Raw genomic sequence first — 20019 nt, forward strand, 5'->3', positions numbered from 1 at the left:
TCTGGTTTATAATCTGTATTTTCCGGATATAAGGAAACTTTTTCCCTCAAGCTAATTATGACTTACAGCAACTTGGTAAATTCCACTTTTGTTAAGTAGAATTGAGACATTTTCCTTTTCTACCTGGTCCCTCTAGAAATTGTAAACTCTTCGGTGCCCCGCACCAGCACCTTTATCAGGTAAGGTACAGGAGTCTCTCAAGTATTTTGGGGACCTCAGAAAGAGAGGAGCTCACCCACACGGGTAGGTATTGCAGCACTTGTGTACAGATCAAAAGGCGGGAGACCGCGGCAGCAGACAGCCCAGTGTGGGGTAAGCAAGCCCACGCTCCCCTGGGGCCCTTTTGCTGTTGTGCAGTCTGCTGACTTAAATGAGAAAGGGGAAAATACTTTGAAAAGCTACACACAACCTGTGGCTATTTCGTAATTTTAATTAGAATCAGAGGGTCCAGCTTCATTCTTAGGTGGACAGTTCATCTGTGCAGATGTCACTTCCTCGCAGCTACTGGACAGAATAGCTTACAGAGTGTAAACACGTTCCCGGTGGGAAACCCGCTCCCGTCCACTGGCGCCTCCCGCTGGCCCCCCGCCTTGGCTTGTGCAGCCGCAGGCCGCGTCTTCTGCCCTGTGCGAGCTGCCTTCTGCAGACTACGCCTCTGCTCGGTTCCCCAGGACTCAGTCCTTCAGTGGTTGAGGTCTGAACTCTCCCCCTCTGCTCCGGTTCTTGGTTTGCAGGGAGTCACATTCCTGCTTTGCTTACTTACAAATTAGGTTCCTTTCTAGCAGAACTTCAGTTTCCTTTTAGAGAAGATGTAACTTCTGTTTTAGGTAATGAGGGGATCAAGAGCCTTTTTTTGGTTATCAGTGTTCTTTTCACTCTTGAGTTATGGAAGTGCTCAACTGGGTTATCCTTATAAAAACCCGGAGACTAAGGACTTCCCTGGTGGTGCAGAGGTTAAGACTGCCTTCCAGTGCAGGAGCTGGGATCCAATATGCTTCGAGGCCGAAAAAACCAAGACATAAAACAAATGATATTGTTAACAAATTAGACTTTAAAAATGGGAAGAAGAAAAACACCTGGAGATGAAAGAAATTCCCAAGTGAGTCTTTTGGAGCAGGGGTCCCCAACCTCTGGGATCTAATGCCTGATGGTCTGAGGTGGAGCTGATGTAATAGCATAAATAAATAAAATGCACAATAAACGTGATGCACTTGAATCATCCTGACTGTCCCCCAACCCTGTTCATGGAAAAATTGGCTTCTATGAAACCAGTCCCTGGTGCCAAAAATATTGGGGACCACTGCTTTGGAGTCAGTTCCAGCTAGTGGGACATAAGTCAACAAAATTTTCCATTTCAAATAAGCTACAGATGGGCCATTCTCTCATTTCTCTTTGAATCTTACCATTAACAGAAATGATCATAAAGGGTACATTTGGGGAAATGTTGGGGGGTTAATGTTTCCTACAGTTTTACATCATTTGTTTAGCACTTTGAACTGTCAGGAAAATCAACCACTGATTTTCTAGCATACCTGTTTAATAGCTACCTTAGTGTTCAGATGCAAAAGCACTGTCTCTTCGAAAGTTGATTTAACAAGATGTCTTGTTAACTAATAATTAGCACCTGGCCCTGAAATATTTAGGCAAGGACAGTATTTCACATCCACTTCAAACAAAAATAGCTTAAGTAAACAATGTCTTGGCATTGTTCAAAACATTAATCAAGCCATTATGTCATATGACTCATTTTAAGAAAAATTTCCAATCTTGTTTTTGAAAAAGGCAAACCAATAAGCTACCCTGAGATTATATACAATGCACAGCCTACGCAGCCACATGAGAAAGAGTTTTTGCTGCTTTGTTATTACACAGGTAGTTGCTTCCCTCAGCTGAAGCCTCGTATTTGTTTTATGCATATTGGGTTTTGTTCTATTACTTGGCAGGAAATCATACTCCCCTGAGTCAGCTGTGTTCATTGGTCAGAATAAATTCCAGCATCTGACACCAACTCCATTAATCACAGACAAGCCTGAATAAGTGAGGAAGATAATAGAAATATCTGGTGAATGGTGAACACTGTTTACATATCGATGCTATTCAGTTAATGTATAAGAGATCTGAAATATTCTTTTTAAGTCCAAGGTGTTTGAAACTGTCAAAAAGGATAAAAACCTTCTAACATCAAATGCTTTATCTCAGGCAAAAGATGTAGGAACTGAGACAGTTATTACTAATATTCTTAATACTGTCACCCTGAAATACAGAGGAATTTCCAGATGAAGTCATCCTTAGCATTAGGGATCGAACCCCCGTCTCCTGTGGATCCTGCCTGTGTGGGCAGGTGGATTCTTGACCACCGAGCCGCCTGGGTGGGGCTGGCGGTTCAGCCGCTAAGTCATGTCCAACTCCTCATGACCCTGTGAACTGCAGCCACGTCCGTCTTCCCACAGGGGACTTTGCTCAGACTCGCGTCCACCGAGTCGGTGAGGTTGTCTTATCAACCTGCTCATCCTCTTGTCACCCCCTTCTGCCCTCATCACCAGGGACGTGCCATCATAACATCAACACAGCACAGAACTGGGTTTCTAGAATTTAAATTCCTCATTAGTTAAAAACCACTTTCTCAATAAGTAAATCATTAACACTTCAAAATAAAGTCTAACCGATGAATAAGCTGCTCTATGTTAATAGCAGGTGTAGACCCTTTGGAGCAAAGGACCTTACAGTTATATACCCCATGGCGTTTTCACTGTATGATGATCAGACAGAAGCCTTTGTGATGCTGTTCCCACTTCTACCTGGATAATGTACGTGACCAAGTTGAATTTATACCACATACAGCTTTTCAACTATTTCATCATTTTTTTCAGTTAAGAATTGAGGGATGTATTAATACCAGGACAGAGTTGGCTGCAATGAGGTAATTTCAAGTCTTAAAATCCAGACGGCAGCTTCAAATTTTATCAATATTGTGATTAAAAAATTATTTTAATCTTATCCTTTCAGACACAATAACACATATAGATGGAGTAAACTAGATACTATTGTTCCACTCTAACAGTTTTCTTATCTGTACACATTAAAAGGTCAGCAGGAATGTAATCTATTCACATTTCCACTTACTCCTTTATTCAACTTAATATGACTCTTCTCTGATACAATGGTTTCCTTTTTTATTTTTATGTTAGGCATTTCATACACTTTGTAAAACCATGTCTGAAAACTTTCAGTTCCATTCTCAATGGTAGAGGCAGAAACTTACAATTATCAAAGGTAGAATTGTGATTTTCAAATACCATAAGTTTATTAATTTATTAAGTACTAACACATATTTGATTATTAGCCAGAATACGGAGCTGGAGAGTGTTCTTCCATACTGAAAAATCAACTAGATAATATGGTACATTATGTGCAAATGTAAATACTGAAAAACTCTCCAAAAGTTTAATCAAAATCTGCTTTGTTTGCTAATGATTTTCCCAGAAAACCACTGATGAGAACACCATGAATCTCTTCAGAATTAATGTTTATAATGGCAGTTTTGATTATGTTGATCCAAGTAATGCAGTGGTGGCAGGTTGGGTAAAGGCAAAGGTTTACTTTTCATTTCCCCAAATGTCGTCTCACTTGATTTAGGAGGGCTTGGGAATACCCAGGAATTATCTTCCAGGGAATTTCTGCTGTAAGAGTTGTTGTCCTGAAAGTTTGTGCCATCATGAGGAATGGATCGCTCGTGATCTGTCCACGACTGGAGAGCCGCCTTCTCTGATAAAACCTTTGCGTCTCCTTGTAAGGGGGAAGGCGTGGCATGGCAGAGAGTTTTGCCATTTGGTGAGAGGGGGGCATGTCTTTTGTAAGTTGCAGTAAAATTCGACAAGTGCAGTTTTGTGCTGTCTTTACCCAGGTCTTCCATGCATCCTGCTGGGGTGCAAGCTGAAAAGAAAACACAGGCTAAGCATCAGCTGTCTAGCAGTTACAATCATAAAATAGTAAACATCTGGTTAATCTGGTTGATTCTAGAACTGGAAATGGACATTGCCAAGTCAGTGCAATCACTGTGGCCCTGGGACTTGAGGGATGATAGATGCTCTCAGTTCAAATTTACCTCTTGGTAAATAGCTGATCTCTCATCTGCAAAATGGACACTGTAATCTTGCCCTGCCCGTATCACAGTGAAGTTGAAAATATTACTATTTTAAAAAGCTGGAAGGTGGTCCAAAAGTAAATTTTTCCAGGAATGATTATATTGTGAATTGTTGAGACCTAAATGAAGTTTATATATATATATATAAAGGCATTAATGAATATAATAGTTTAAAAGCTATAAAATAATCTTTTTTCTTGTAAATGGTAAATGTAAATTCTGCTATGGTCACAATATAGTTCGAGTTAAAAAAAAGGGAAAAAAAAATGTATTTAGTAACATGTCATGGCTTAGAATGCAGACCACACACAGCACAGGGGCAGCGAGGGCCTGCTCCCTCTGCCTTCTCCTGCCCGGGGAAGTAAAGCTCTCACCCTGAGCCCGAGAGACACCACGTGCAGTCAATGCCTGACTCCAGTTTTAAAGAAGAAAGAAACCGAACCACGTAACACGGTGAGCTCACTGCTGCCCTTTCTCACGGGAGGTGACAGAGCTCAGCTTCTGGACTGTGGTGCCACGTGGCTCTGGAGGAAAGGCGACTTCAGCTCACCTCGGCCCACTCTGCAGAACACGGAGTTCCGTGGTGGAGAGTGGCGGCCCCGGGCCTGGCACTGTTGTTGGAAACGTGCTAGAAACTTAACAGTTCAGCTCAGAAGGGACACGACAGTGAGCCGTTTCCAAACGAGGAGACAGCCCTTCTTTATTACTATTTGGAAGTTCTACTTAGAAGAGTTACAGGAAAACTCACTGAAAAATTACTCTGTGAGACTCTCTCAAGAGAAGTGCTACTTCTACCATCAACTTAAAGTTGTCTCCTATGTAACCCTGGCTGCTGGAAAATCTGGAAACAGAATGAATCATAAATTAAGTTGGGGCCTGCCAAAGCACCTTATTATTTTGCTGATCCGTAAGTAACTAACTTTAGAAAAGGAAAGGAATTCTCAATTTCTTTTCTGTCCCGCTGTGTCCCACTGTCCCCACAGTGAACAGTCCGGAGAAGGATTTATAAAATAATTCTCTTGTGCCCTCTTTAGGAACAATCTGAGGTGCAAATAATAATTTTAAATTAATGATTTTTTAAAAAATAAAAAGTTACTCTCATGCCTTTAAAGTTTAGGACATTCAAATTTACAGTACACAATGTCACAGAAGTACAACTATTATGTAATGAGAGGCACAGATGCACTGATTCTTCTCTGAGGTATAAAACGTAGCTTTGGCAAAGTACTCACTACTAGTTAACACAAAACTCAAAAGATTTAGTCAGCTAAGCAGTTAAATATGAAAAAGCAATGAAAATTTTTGTTTGGTTAGAAAGGCTAAATGAATAGCATCTAGTCTCCATTTGAAACTATCTTTTATGGAGAGAAAAATTAAGTTTACAAAAATGGAAATAACCAAATAACCAATTAGAGTTATCTTTCTGAAAACAGTGTAAAGAGCTAGTTCTTTGGTGTATTCTGAAGCACTGGAATGAAAATAGCTTTTGGTGTCTTGCTGTCTTTTTTTTTGTTTTTTTTAAATATATGAAGGAGCTGTGGTAAAAGGTCAACTAGAGCAAACTTAACACCTCAGCCTTGAACACATAAGCAACACTTGGCTGAGAAAAAAGCCACAAGGGGAAAAGAATACAGTACTGAAGAAACACACATCAGCAACACCTTTATGTGTGAAGCTGACCGGTACGAGGCTGAAGCCAGAGCAGAGAATGGGTGGCTGTGCACAGACTACACATACTTGGGCTTCTCAGACTCATTTGATAAGATTTCGATAAGATACGATTGAGAGCTGCTCTTCGGGCAGTCTGGCTGGAATCAGGGATTTCCGGCAAACACTGACTTGCCTTTCTTGATTGCAGTTGGGGTTTTCAGCTTTCTCAGTAGCTCGGCTTGTACTTGAGTCACCAGATGCAAGTTAGACATTTCTCTCTTCAGTTCCCAGTATGCACTTTGCATGTTGTCACTGAAATACAGGGTTTTATTTTTTAATGGTTGTTGTTCTATATGGACAGAAGGGAAACACTTTAACATAGACATGAACTTACCTGCATTTCTGCTCAAATTAGTTTTGAATAACAAAATAAAACTTCCCCATTAAATATTAGTTGAAATATTACAGCATTATATAACAAATGAAAAAATCTTATTCACAATAATAATGACCTAATTTTTATCAATTAACTGAACTGTGTTAACAGAATGGTAATATAAAAAGTATTTTTAACCGAGTTTCATAATTTTCAGTATTCAGATTTTATGATAGCCTACAAGGTACAGTGGTGTTAATTTCTTTAATAGTAAGGACTGTTCTTCACTTGCAAGTCTGATCAAGAATTCAGTGATGTTCATTCATGTACAGATTTTAAATTTATTAATATATTTATCTTTTATTTATTGTTTTGATGTTGTGAATGCTGTTACCAATTGCTGTGTATACCCAAGCCCACATTAAAATAAAATCGAGGTTTCATGCATTCCCTTCTCTCATGTCTGACTGGGCTGTCTCAGACTGCTGGCTCTAAACCAACGTGACGTGATGGCACAAGACATGAAGGGCTGCCGACTTCCTGGTCAGAGAGAAGGAGCTGCAGAGGGTCACAACAACAAGGACTTCACAAAGCCCCTCATTCCCGTAACTGAGAGTATCTTCTTCAGTCACGTGCCAAGTCATAAATCAGTTATTTTAAATCTAATTTTATTGAGTTTCATCTTCCACCAAGCATTCTTACTTGGATAGTCATGATTTTTTTTAGGTTCTTAGCTGCCAACTAAATAAACTGAAATCCTCAATGCATATTCTTGCTTTGCTGCACAAGAATACATAAAATATTAACTGTGAGAACTACTGATCTCATATTGTTCAAACAAGCACTATTGTCTCTTAAAAATATTTGTGTGATTTTAGTAATCAAATCAAACATGTCACTTCAGGTTCAATTTTTGTCTAGCTATAAACAAAAACCTTTGAGCAAACTTCAAGAATAATACTCTTGATATCTAAATTTAATATCCTAGCTATGAAAACAACAGATATAATAAAAAAGAGTTATTTTAATTATGTAAGGCTACATACCTTTTTGGTCAAAACATTCCCATTCCATTCAGACTATAATTCTTTCAATAGAAGCGGGAGAATAAACTTTACATTGCTTTTGAGAATAATCTACTTGTTTTAATCTGTTGTAAACATCATTTGTTAACCACTAGTCTATTAAAAGACACAGGTATTTTTGCAGGTTTTTGACAGGTGTGACAGAATCACAAGAATCAGCGAACCGCCCCTGCTTCGGCAGTCAGCGCTGAGCTGTGTGCCACTCTGCGTGTCTCACGCAGGCACTGCCTTAAGTGTGAAGAGTCGTGGGTGCCCGGCTGCAATGCTGGGCACCAGCTACTCACGTCACACAGCAGCTAAGTGTGTGCAAACACCGTACATGTGCTGATACATGCCGTCATGACATGAATCATACAGCTTAAAAACAGCATTTATTACTGACTTGCAATGGTGAATCAGTACCTGACTTGGAGAAAAGCAAATACAGTACTCAAGACAATGTGTGGATACTGGAGTACCAAACACCTCATCATTCAACATAGCTACTTGAATAAAGTAAAAGAGAAACAAAAGTAACAGAGCTGTTAGGGCAGCTCTAGTACATTTTCCAATTCAATTTAGTAAAGACTGCTTATAAATTGGGTTAAACTTGAAACTAGGTCACCAAGTTTAGCATACATCTACTAATCTTTTTCTTCTGCCTTGAATGTCACCTGAGTTGAAAACTACAGATATAAAAATCTAATTATTACTAAGTGTAAGCTCTCCCTCTTGTGGACAGCAAAGTAATGGCAGTTACTCTTTACAGTTAATACTAAAGTCTTCAAAGTGTGTTGCAAGAATCGCAATGATAGAGTTGTCTATAAAGAACTCATAAAAACAACCCGAACAGTGAGATGGAACACCAGAGTATCCTGAACAAGAAGAGTAAATAACAAAGCAGGTGCGACCTGAGGGTAAGGTGGTTGGTGGTTGGGCAGGTCCCACGTGCCAGACAGGCAGCTCACCCGCCCTCACCCCAGCCTGGCGGCCTGGGGGCTCTCCCGCTGGGCACAAGGAAGCGGGGGGCAGGAGGACTTCCCGACTCCGACAAGCTGCTGTGCAAAGGGCCTCTAAGTGATCCAGTCCCGTGACGGCCACCTTTTTAGGGTCACATTTTCCACACCATCCTCAGCTTCATCACACTGACTGCCAACACAACCTTCTTGGTCCCAGTATATAATTCCACACCATGGTGAAGCCTGCCTTATCCACATCTCAAGCGGGGGCAGGCGTCCAGCTTACATGGTAAGAACTGTAAAAGCTCAATTTTCTTAACTGACACTGTCCATTCAACTCTCTAATACTGAAATGAATGTGCCTTGTACAAGAAAAATCTTTTTACTTCAGTCCTATTTTTCTTTAGCTTTTGAAAATTTTCTAAGCTATCACACTCCCCAGAGGAATTAAAATGAAAGTACGGGACAGTCTACGCCAAGAGCTCAGGACTTGAAGTGTGTTTTGACGACCGTGATTTCCTCAAACAAGCTTCTTTCAAATATTTTTAGTTGTAAGGCACAGCAGGCAGTCACTGCACCCTGCAACCCACACTCCCGTACGCTCTATTCTGTTTTATTCCTTATTTTTAAAACGCTTAACTCACAAAATTTCACCATCATTAAGGCAACATAGCACAGTGTGAAAAACACCAACATAGCCCCTATTTTGGAAATCAAGAATGTGCATTTGAAGTGACCCCACACCTAGATCTGGCTTAAGAATTGAGGGCAATAACCTACAGGTAGCTCTAGCCAGCACACTGGCAGGGCAGTGGCCAAGCTTCTGACAGGTAGGGCAATTATCGTTGAATGATGCTGTACAGACGAGGACCATAAAAAGGCCCCCAGTAATCCAAAGGTTCACTCAGAACAATGCTGTATCACCTCGTTCACCTGCCAACATGATGGAGGAAATGCAAAAAAAACCACAGGTGTTCCAAAAAAAGTTTTCCAAACAACTGGAAAATAATCCTTAAAAATACGTAAACTGGTAGCTAATGGTTTTATGGAAACAAGCCATGTACTTCTCTAATATAGTAGGCTTAATTTATCATCTGAATTATTCCATTTAAAAGTGGATGATGTAACTGGCAAAGATTAATAAAACTGGACTATAACCTGGACATAGGTACAAATGATAAATGAAGGAAAAAAACAAGATAAAACACAGTTAGGAATGAGACTACATAAAATTTTATGCATGATATTGTTTACCAAAGTTAAGTCACAAATCTGGTTATTAATTTTCTACTTGCTTAACCGGAAGACGAAAAAGTGGTCAGTTCCGCAATCCACACTGCTATGGACTTGCAAAAAAACACAAATATGCCTGAGCATGGGGAGCCGTTAGGACTCGCTTTAATCATACAGTTCTTTAACATATAAAAACTCTTGGACTGAACTTAATTCTAAAATCTGTTTCTCTCAGTTGATATCCCCTGAATTACTACTGAGCTTTAGAAAACTCAGAATAGTTCTTTGAAGCCACAATTAGAGAGTTCTACAGCCTCAGAAGTCAGACTCGCCTCCTGGGGCTGCCTCCCTCTTCCAAAGCCTGCAGAGAGCCTTCTGTCTTGTCAGTGCTATGCTGCCTTCATACACTCATCTTTGTGGTGGGTGGGGGGCAGCTTTTCCCGTTCTTCTCAAAAGAAGTGACCCCAGTTATGTAACACTGCCCATGAATGGATACAGAGCCTATTCTATCCCATGTACTTCTAAGAAACTATTTACATAAGCCCTTTTATTTGACCTACTCTAACACGCCTCTTTCCAAAAAATGGTTTAAGGAAGCTTATAAAAATGACAAATACAATAAATTAATAAAGGGAAACCTAGGTTGACAGGAAAAATGGTTAAGTTTGACACAGAAGACATCTTTGAAAAAGAATTCACAAGGACAGTGTACTAGGTGCATGTTTTAAAAAGGAAACATTTCCTTACTGTGAGTGTAGGTAAAGGTGGAAGGCATCAAGTGGAGGCATGGCAGGGATGAGCAGATGCTGGCCTATGACGCCTACATACTTACTGCCGGCCCCCCATACCTGCAGAGGGGCGGCCCTGCATCTGAAAAGGGGCTGCACGGGTTTTCATTCAGCTGTTTTCCCAACTGAGCGTTTCTCTCCATTGAGTTTTTGACAGGAGGAATAGGTATGGGATCATTCAGTAAATTTTGGAAGCCAAACGATCCAACAATGAAGTCAAATGTGTGTGTTTCATTGGGTGGAAGTGTCCATGAAAAGAGGGGATGCTAACACAGCACAAAAAAATCATCAGATAAAACAATGCACTTATGTTACCGAAATTAAAATGATATATGTGCTTAAGAAACAAAGGGCTAAAGTAACATACATACACCCTGACAGCTACCTGTAGTCTTATTCCAAGAAGACGGCTCTCTTAAAAGTCATGTCACATTAAAGACTAAGGCTGTCCAATAAAGACTAAGGCTGTCCAAGTCTGGCCCTAAAACAAAGTGATACTGCCACATATGGAAATGCATAATCTTCATGTAAAACTCAGAATTTATTACAGAATACTTCTACACAGCTAGCTCCCTAATATTCTATCTCAAACAGTACTGAATGTTCAAAATTTTATCTAAGGCATCATGATAATATGCACCTTTCTACTGGTTAAGTTCAAGCCCATTGTTAAGGAACAGTTAAATATTTTTATAAATACACAGTGATCAGAGATTTCATGCAGTACTCCAACAGTGTTGATCTGTTTTTCAGGTTAAATCATAAAAGTACCTAACACAGTGGTCGACAGAACAAGGTGTTATTTCTGAATGCTGAAGAATGTTCTTACCTTGAAATGCTCAGTCTTTGCAGATCTCTGCAGTTCAGATTGTCTTCCTGAGATGGAGCCTGTCATTGTTTAAAAAACAGTTTAAAAGGTATAATCATTACCTTCTATTTATTCTCAGTACTTTCCTACTCTACACATGCTTCAGCTTTTACAGCAAACACCTGTAACATAGTAGGTCTTATATTCAATGTTAATAAAGTAACTCTAAATCTGTGCCAGATATTTCTAAACCATTTCTAAGTCATTAATGCTTTAATTTTCTTTAAAAAAAAAATACACTTGCTTTCACATAAAAGAACTTTAAGTTGTACAAAATATATTTCTGAAGACACTAACCTGAAATCTATACTCAAAAAATGGTAACATTTATCAAATTGCTGTTTCTTCAAGGTATAGCTGAGTGAATTCCATCTGAAAATGGAAGTTTGTTGGTATTTCACTTTCGGTATTATTACAAAAAAAGTACTCAAGTTTAACAGGCTACTGTTTAAAAGAACAGCATAAATGTCCTCTTTCCATAAGAAAATGATAGGGAAAGGATTTTATATAGAGTCCTTATATACTTTCAAGTTTTAGTAATTCAGGTTACAGATGACAAAAAGAACCTGTAAACTGTATCTAAAAGTGAATTTAATACATTTAAGATAATTCTATGACACGCTATTTGCAATGCATTGCAATTCGAGGTCTAGAACAAATAAAAATGACTAGCACAGACACCCATTCTATTAGCAGAAGTGGCCAGTATAAACAAAGAGAACAAAACTTCATTTTACCATTTTGTGTATCATTTAATGGTATTTTTTAAAGTGGAACACTAAAAAGCACAAAAGGAATTCATGAGTCCTCTAAATCTGGGAATGTAAATCATCAAAATGTACTATAGAAGTTAAAGTGTCTTTGGATCTGACTGTTCAGAAAACAACAACTAAATACTGCGAATGATTTAGCTGCATCTCAAGGAGCCCTATGGAAAGGGGAAACAGAACTGGTCCCTGAGTCAGAGGAAGTCTGACCATGAATAAAGGACATAATCTTGGACCTTTTCCTTTCCTCACAGGAAATGAATCAGATCAAGTCTCTTTTAGTTTCTCTGTATAATTAATTAAAAATACACATTTTTAATACAGTATAAATTACAGTATACTTGTTGTTCAGTTGCCAAGTTGTGTCTGACTCTTATACATATATGCATAATGGAAACCTTGTTTTTTAAAACCAATTAAAAAAAAACCAAACACCAAGAAGTTTGGGTTGGTAAAGTATTTCTCCAGCTATCACCTAACAATTCGGAAAAGTCTAATGCAAAGTAACAAAAAGCACAAAGGAACTGTCTCTAACATGCAAAGACCCTGTCCTGGCCAGTTATTAGCTGCCATGTTCTAAAAGCAGTGATGGATCTGTTTCTCAACTCCTGCCATCCGATGTTTGAAGCTTCGCATAAATGGGCTCAGAGCTACAAAATCCCGGGAAACACTGCTCCAGGTTCCTATACTTCAGGACTGTTCAGAACCTCCAATCCACACAGCAAACAGTGACTCTCTAACGGGGCTTGTACCAGCCGCCACCGACATCTATACCAACTCCATACGACCAGGGTTCCCTACGCTTTGGTCCTAGTGTCTTTTTCTCAAAGGTCCCACTGTTCTTAATACAAATGGCTTGAAAACTGGAGGATAGAAAAAGTAAAAAAGGCCCATAGTGGAACTGACCCTGAAACCCTGACCTCATTAATATCAAACACTATCTACTGAGCTCACAAAGTACTTTAAAAAAAGTAAGCCCACCAAAGCCCCACTATTCTTTCCATGTAGGATGTTATTTCATACTTCACAGATGTTAATGTTTCACAGGAAGTACCATCTTAAAAATATTTTTAAGTATGGCTGCAGAAGATTTAAGTAAGATTATTCATATGAACATAATTTTCTCTCCTTGGCTTGCTCTTTGACTCCCACGTTCCGAGAGGACTCTGACAGCAACACCTTTGAAATGACTGAATGTACACATCCCACGATATCAAGATTTAAACTTGGAACCCTTGATAAATTTCCACTCCATCTTTCCCCGGTTCATCTTTGGCTGTGAACATTTTTTAATGTTTAAGCTTCCCTTCCCCTAGCCATTCTTATGAAGGAAGGACAACATCTTAAATTCCTTTCTCAACAAATAAAAATTCCTCCGTTATCTCACCTTCAACTCTTAAAGTTTCTTAGTCTCTGAGATTCAATTTCATCAGCAGTAAGACAAGTGATTTCTAACGTTTCTTCTATCTTTAAAAGTCCTTCTGTGATTTGTGAAAGATGAATTAACCTAAAAGCAAATTTAATCCCCTAGCGCCACCTACTGGAAAACATTAAATAGTAAGAACTTAACTGTGTAACACAGGTACACAGACACACCCCTTACACAGATAGATCTCCTGAAGTTCTGCTTTTCTGGATTAACCTGACTACATTTTTTTGAAACACATTTACTTACTGAATAAACTATGTGCTAGGCACCATGCTGCTTCACATACTACCTAACTTAAGTTTCATAAAAAGTAGCTAGTGTCAAGTTACAACAGTTAAATGACTTTGCTAATGTCACAATTAATAAGCAATACAACAATTAAGAACCAAGTTTTTATGACTCTACGGTACTGCTTTCTACTTGATAAGGAGATATCCATTATTTATTAAAGCTACTGAATTATCTCAAGTAGAATGTATATGCTGACAATTGTAATTCAGAGCTTCACGGTGCTGATCTTTCCTTCCAAGCACATCTTTTTTAAAAAAGTAGCGACTGGGCTTGTGGGACAAGATGCCAGAGCTGCTGAAGGAATTGTGTATGTGGTCACAGGTGCAAAGCTAGGAAAACCAATTTCAGATGTCAAGTAGGAAAAAAAATTCTTTTGGTTCTAACAGGAGTTGAGAGTAATTTTTACAGTGGGTATTTCCCCTTTATCAGTGGTCGCTGTAATAGCAGACAAACTCTGAATGATCTGCGAGGCAACTTCTGTTTCAGGGGATGACTTCAGGTTAAACACACCTTCTCAGCTCAGCAGGGTTTTCTGTTTTGCTTTCCCTGCCTGCCCCTAATTCTTGAATTCTCAGCTATCTGCTGAGAACTAAAGTTGCTCCAAAAGTGCTTCTGAGAATTAGTGGATGCTCAAAAGTTTTGTTTTAATAATTCTAAAAATCAAGTGTCTTTTATGTCTAAATTAATCAAATTATTAAGTTAAATAAAATGGAAAACTTAAAACTTGAGTTTTCTTTAAACTTTACAGAGAAAAAAATGATTTAAGGAGATTGAAGGAAAGGAAGCTGAAAGAACAACTTTAATTAACTAATAAGGTTTTTAAAAAATTAGCTTTTAAACAAGAAAAGGATGTAATTCTGGAATTATGATAAAAGTATACAGTTACCAAATTTTAGCAAAAATGATTAAAGGGGAAGATAAAGGTGAATTTTCACAGAATATAATTCTCTAAGTAGTTACAATTTATGTTGACTCTGTGATCTAACACCTAGTTATAAATCCTACATAGGATGCACACAGCCCGCTGGATTTCTCAATTCAGTGATTCGGCAGTACCGTTTGTTTGGCTTTCTGCAGCTCTACTTTGAGATCTCTACATTCTTTCCTCATCAGTTCCAGTTCTTGTTCCAAACCATGGATCTTCAGGTCGCAGCTTAACTTTTCCACCTCCCAGTTTGATGAAGGAGGATTTAAATTTCTTATCACTACAAAAAGGATGGACATTAAAATTGTTATTTCTGACTTCTACATGGGTTGCAGTTAGTAAAATGGAGGTAAAAGAAAAACCAATATAAAACATCTACAGTCAGTAAGTTTTTGAAAGATAGTAAGTACTTTCAAGTGCCTATGCTAAGATATTAGCAATCTTATTTTATATAATACAATAGAATGTATTCATCACCCCATTCCTGATTTTCTGTTTAAACAGCAAATTTGTCAGCCTGAAACTTTAAAATATATAGCACATTATCAAGCATATGCTGAAATGACAGATTAATCACATATATATGTGAAGGTTAAGACAGTGATTCAGAATGAAATGAAATGAGTAAGCTGAGGCTCACTCAGCTAATCATTCCATCCAGTCCTTCTGGAAAGGATAAAGTTTGACCATCAGGCCTACAACATGACTTCTGAACAATTTCATTCATAAACATTCCACTGTACAAATGCAACAACACTGGATACAGACTAACCCTTATCTGTATTAAGGGATACCCTTAATAAGGAACCCTTACCCTTATCAAGGAACTCAGGACTTAGTTCCTTAGACTCTGTCCATAGAAAAAGGCCCACTCACCTGCCATGAGAGATCCCACCTCAACCTCCCATTAGGTCTCTCAGAGGCCGAGTCTTGAGCTGTTTCATCAGAGCCTGCTTGCATGGGGGCGGCTAGTACCCACCCCCAACTCCTAACTTCTCAGCATAGCATCTCAGCTGGACATTTTAACAACCTTCAGAAACTGGATTAAAACAAAAAAGCAACTGTAACTACTCCATTGACAGGGTATCTGATGTGGGCAAGAGGCTTTATAGAAGATGGAATTGTACTCCTTTCTTCATCTACTTCATCACAAACCAGCCCTGAATCAACCATCAAATTTTCTCTAGGAAAAGTGCAATTTACACCTAAGGAAAGTTAAGAAGGATCTGATATTTGGTAAAAGCAGAACACAGAAATTAACATAAGCCCCCAAATTAAAAAATAAGTCCTTAGCACACAGACACAGAAAACTGATCATGGATATCACACATGAGTGGAAAACTGTATTGACTGTGGTAGAATATCTGTAACAAGTAAGTGGCCTACCCTGCTGAGTCTCCACCTCTGTCCTCAGCTGGAGGAGTTCTACTTCTTTAGACTGTAGCTGTTCATTCAACACTTTCAAAGATTCAGAGTTGTCTTTATTCTAGTTAAGTAGGGAAAATGAGACATTACAGTCAATAAAATCTAAAGGTTGGTATTATATTATATATTCATTTTTCAGGCAGATTTGACAAAACAGATTCCAGCCTTTTAAAAGCAAGCTGGGCAACAGAATGCAGTTTTCACCAATCTCTTTTTCTAACTTAGGACATTTTTTCACTGGCTTAAAAAAAAACAAACAAACAGTGATAAACTCTACTGAGTCACAATTTTTCAAAATAAGTTAGTGGTGTTAGATGTACTTAAGACCTAAACATCATTACAAACCAACTACTCATTTTGTATAGCAGTAACAAATATTCCTACTAAAATTTTTCTGCTTTTGCCTTGAGCAGGCAAATTTTTTGTCTAATAAATGTAAATATCTTTCATTTATGATTTTAAACCTCCTGAAGGAGAAAACTCATTTGCAATATAGATACCATTCTTTACAGACCAACTTACCATTTTATCCAGTTTGTTCTTCAGATTATCTCTATCAATGCAGACCTCTCGGTACGCGTGATAGGCTTTATTTACTTGTTCTCGTCCCACAGAGCTTGTTTCTTCATCCTTTCGAGCTCCTATAAGCTAAAGGCATAAAATTAGAAGACAAAGCTTAAGAGGATGTTCGATATCAGTGAATAAATCAGTCTTCTGATGGCTCCACATCTCACTTTAATGACACTAATGCAGGGAATAAAGTCTGAACTACAATTAAGTGAACACTTTACTTCTACACAATTACGCTTAGTGATTAAGAAAGTAAAAAGCATAGAACAGATATTTTTAAAAATCTTTTATGCTTTTCCTAATCAGTATTTTATACTTTGCTGTATCTTTTATAATAATTCATCATACTAAAACAGTACATCATTCTTTTATGGCGCTTCTCTGTTTTCCAAGCTGGAACACACTATTTAATTTCCATCATCAGAAAAGTGAGTATCAGTTTAGTGTGTACTTGACACTTTAAGGAATAGAAGTGTTAGTTCATTAAGTTCTACATTATTGCAGAACAAATTATTAGGATTGTTGATCACAAAGTACAGAAATATTTCCAATATTACTTACCACATTTTTCTATTGACTTTTAAAATAAACCTAACTACAAACTCCAAAATGTTATCTTTTTTCACTCTATCCCAGTATGTCACAAATTTATTTAATAGTCATTAAAGAAAATTAACATCAATACTAAGAAATCAATTATTTTTACAACTGAGTCCTCCTTTTCTTACTTCCTGCAAATGAGTCAATCTCTACCAAATTCCATCCTCAAGTTTCTACAGTTAGATCATTCCTTCTCATTTTGTGGAAGCTGCTGTCTGTAACACACTACACTGAAGAGCTGAGGATCATAACTATGATCTGAAGAAACATGAACTAAGTTAAACTTTAAAAGTAAATGATGAGTGAGGAAGACTTCCCAATATATAAGCAAAGCAGATCTGAGGATTTAGAATTGAATCAGCTACCTGGCTTATGTATTTTGCAACATTTAGGATATACATGGGAAAGGTATAAACAGAGGACATTAATTCATCAGTTAAACACATTCTTATTTAACGTGTGTTTGAGAACAAAAGAGAATGCTGAGGTAAAGATGTCAGTCCTGGTGAAATTTCAGTCCAGACGAAAAGACTATTAAACATATTGGAACAAAGTTCCAGGAACTTCTTCCTTTCTTGATTATCATTTTTTGCATAGGTTTAAACATCCTGAATGAAATACACACAGCTAGGAAGGTAAGGCAATCCGAAAGAGGCAAGAAAAACATTTGAACTTGAATCCCTTCATGTTGCTAAATCATCTTCTGCACCCATCCACCAAGCATTATGATACGTGAAACACAGAAAGGCAAGCAAAATGCCCAGGGTTTTGAGATCAGCAGTGACTTATCTTTGGAAATCTGGTGCACTCATGGAAGACAGAGCAGAGAAATATTTAAAATTTCAAATACTTTGAATTATTAAGTCGTAAACACAATGAAGGTGATAGACAAATTACCTTTTCTTCCAAAATTCTGATTCTTTTTTTTAAGAAAGAGTTCTCTTTCTCTGAATCCTTAAGTCGTTTTTTGATGTCTTCATATGCAGTGACAAGGGCAAAATGTGAAGCAACAGATTCATCTCCTGAATATATTGAGACTGGAGTCACTGGGTCTCTCCTGTGGGCTTTTTCGTGATTCAGAATACAGATATCATCCTCCACCAGTGCATCCATGACAGCTGTTTAAAAATAAAAACATAAAACAGAAATGTCTCACTGAATAAGTACAAAGAAAAAAGTATATTGCGAGAATCATACGAATACTGCTGAAATGTTTAAAAACTCCTATTTCTTTTTTCTTACTGAAATAGTTGATGTATATGTAAGTTTCAGATGTTAAAGGTTATATTCCATTTATAGCTATAATACATTGGCTCTATCTGCTGTGTTGTACAATATATCCTTTCAGATCATTTATTTTATACATAGTAGTCTGTATCGCCGCCTATCCCTGTCTTGCCCATCCCCTGTTCCCTCTGCTCCCTGGTAACCACTATAGCTTTCCCTCTGTACCTGTAAGCTTGTTTCTTACCTGTTATATATTCACTAGTTTATTTCTTAGACTCCCCACATAAGTGATACCATACAGATTCTGTCTTTCTCTGACTTATTTCACTAAGTGTAATACCCTCCAAGCTCATCCATGTTGTTGCAAACGGCAAAATCTCCTTTTCTATGGCTGAGTTGTATCCCATTGTCCATATGCACCGTATCTTTTCTCTCCATTGATCAGTCAATGGACACAGGTTACTTCCATGTCTTGACTATTGTAAATAGCACTGCTATGAACACTGGGGTGTGTGTTATCCTTCTTCATTAGTGTTTTTACCTTTTTGGGATATATACTCAGGAGTGGACTTGCTGGTTCATATAGTAACTCTACTGTTACTTTTTTGAGAAAGTGTCATACTCTTTTCCACAGTGGCGGCACCAATTTACATTCCCACCAATGGTGTACAGATGATCTCTTTTCTTCACATTCTTGCCAACATTTATTTGTGGTCTTTTTGATGATGGCCATTCTGACAGATGTCAGAATTGTAGTCTCATTCTATCCCACTGTAGTTTGACTTTGCATTTCTCTAATTAATGATGCTGAGCATCTTTCCCCAAGTCTGCTGGCCGTCTGTATATCGTCTTTGGAAAACTGTCTATTCAGCTCTTCTGTCCATTTTTTAATAAGGTTGTTTTTTTGATGCTGAGTTTTGCTATTGTGGATGTTATCATTATCGATTCTATCATTTGCAAATATTTTCTCCCATTCAGTAGGCTGTCTTTTCATTTTGCGAATGATTTCCTCTGCTATGAAAGTCCCACTTGTTAACTTTTGCTTTTGTTTCCTTTGCTTTAGGAGACAGATCCAAAAAAAAAAAAATTTGCTATGATCTATGTCAAAGAGCATTCTGCCTGTTTTCTTCTTTTATAGATTCAGGTCTTATGTTTAGGTCTTTAATCTGTTTTAAGCTTATTTTGGATATGATGTTCAAGAATGTTCTAACTTCACTCTTTTACATGAATTGTCCACTTTTCTTAGCACCACTTACTGAAAACACTGTCTTTTCTCCACTGTAGAGTTTATTAAACTTTTTTTTTTTTTTTTACTGAAGTATAGTTGATTTACACATGTTCTTAGTTTCAGGTATACAATAAAGTGATTGAATCTGTAAAGTATGTTTTGCTTTATTTCAGACAACATGAAAATTAAGGAAAGGGTCTGTTTGTGTTTTTCTGGATTTGTTCTTTCATTGTGTATTTGCTTTTCTGATTTTATAACCAAAAGCTTCCAAATGCTCCCAAGTAAAGTCAGAGTTTGACATGTCCAGTGATTTGTTTATACCAAGGATTATAGGAAAGTTAGGCAAAAATAAATGTGTTTTACTATGAGTAGGTGAAAGCTACCATTTTAATCACTCTTCACCAAGACCAATTTAAAAACTTCTAACCATGTAGGGCAAATCCTATTCTTAAGTTAGATTCTTTCTCAGTTTATC

The 20019-nt window shown here is 37.8% G+C and overlaps 1 protein-coding gene across 3 annotated transcripts in view; it reads right to left on the reverse strand.

The window, feature by feature from the left end:
- Nucleotides 1–3097: 3097 nt before the first annotated feature.
- AZI2 (5-azacytidine induced 2) overlaps nt 3098–20019 on the reverse strand; it is a 33178-nt gene continuing 16256 nt past the window's right edge. For 2 of the 3 annotated variants that reach the window (XM_061127648.1, XM_061127649.1), the window contains exons 2-8: nt 17987–18207; nt 16442–16567; nt 15881–15980; nt 14626–14774; nt 11044–11102; nt 5988–6106; nt 3098–3933 (exon numbers count right to left, since the gene is read on the reverse strand). In XM_061127648.1, the coding sequence (XP_060983631.1) occupies nt 3521–3933; nt 5988–6106; nt 11044–11102; nt 14626–14774; nt 15881–15980; nt 16442–16567; nt 17987–18202 (1182 nt within the window). In that variant the 5' untranslated portion in view covers nt 18203–18207 and the 3' untranslated portion in view covers nt 3098–3520. Of the gene's footprint in view, nt 3934–5983; nt 6107–11043; nt 11103–14625; nt 14775–15880; nt 15981–16441; nt 16568–17986; nt 18208–20019 lie in introns of all 3 variants that reach the window. The other variant, XM_061127650.1, reaches the window with a different exon arrangement.

The sequence above is a fragment of the Dama dama genome, chromosome 24 (assembly GCF_033118175.1).
Source record: "Dama dama isolate Ldn47 chromosome 24, ASM3311817v1, whole genome shotgun sequence".
Classification (NCBI taxonomy): Eukaryota; Metazoa; Chordata; class Mammalia; order Artiodactyla; family Cervidae; genus Dama; species Dama dama.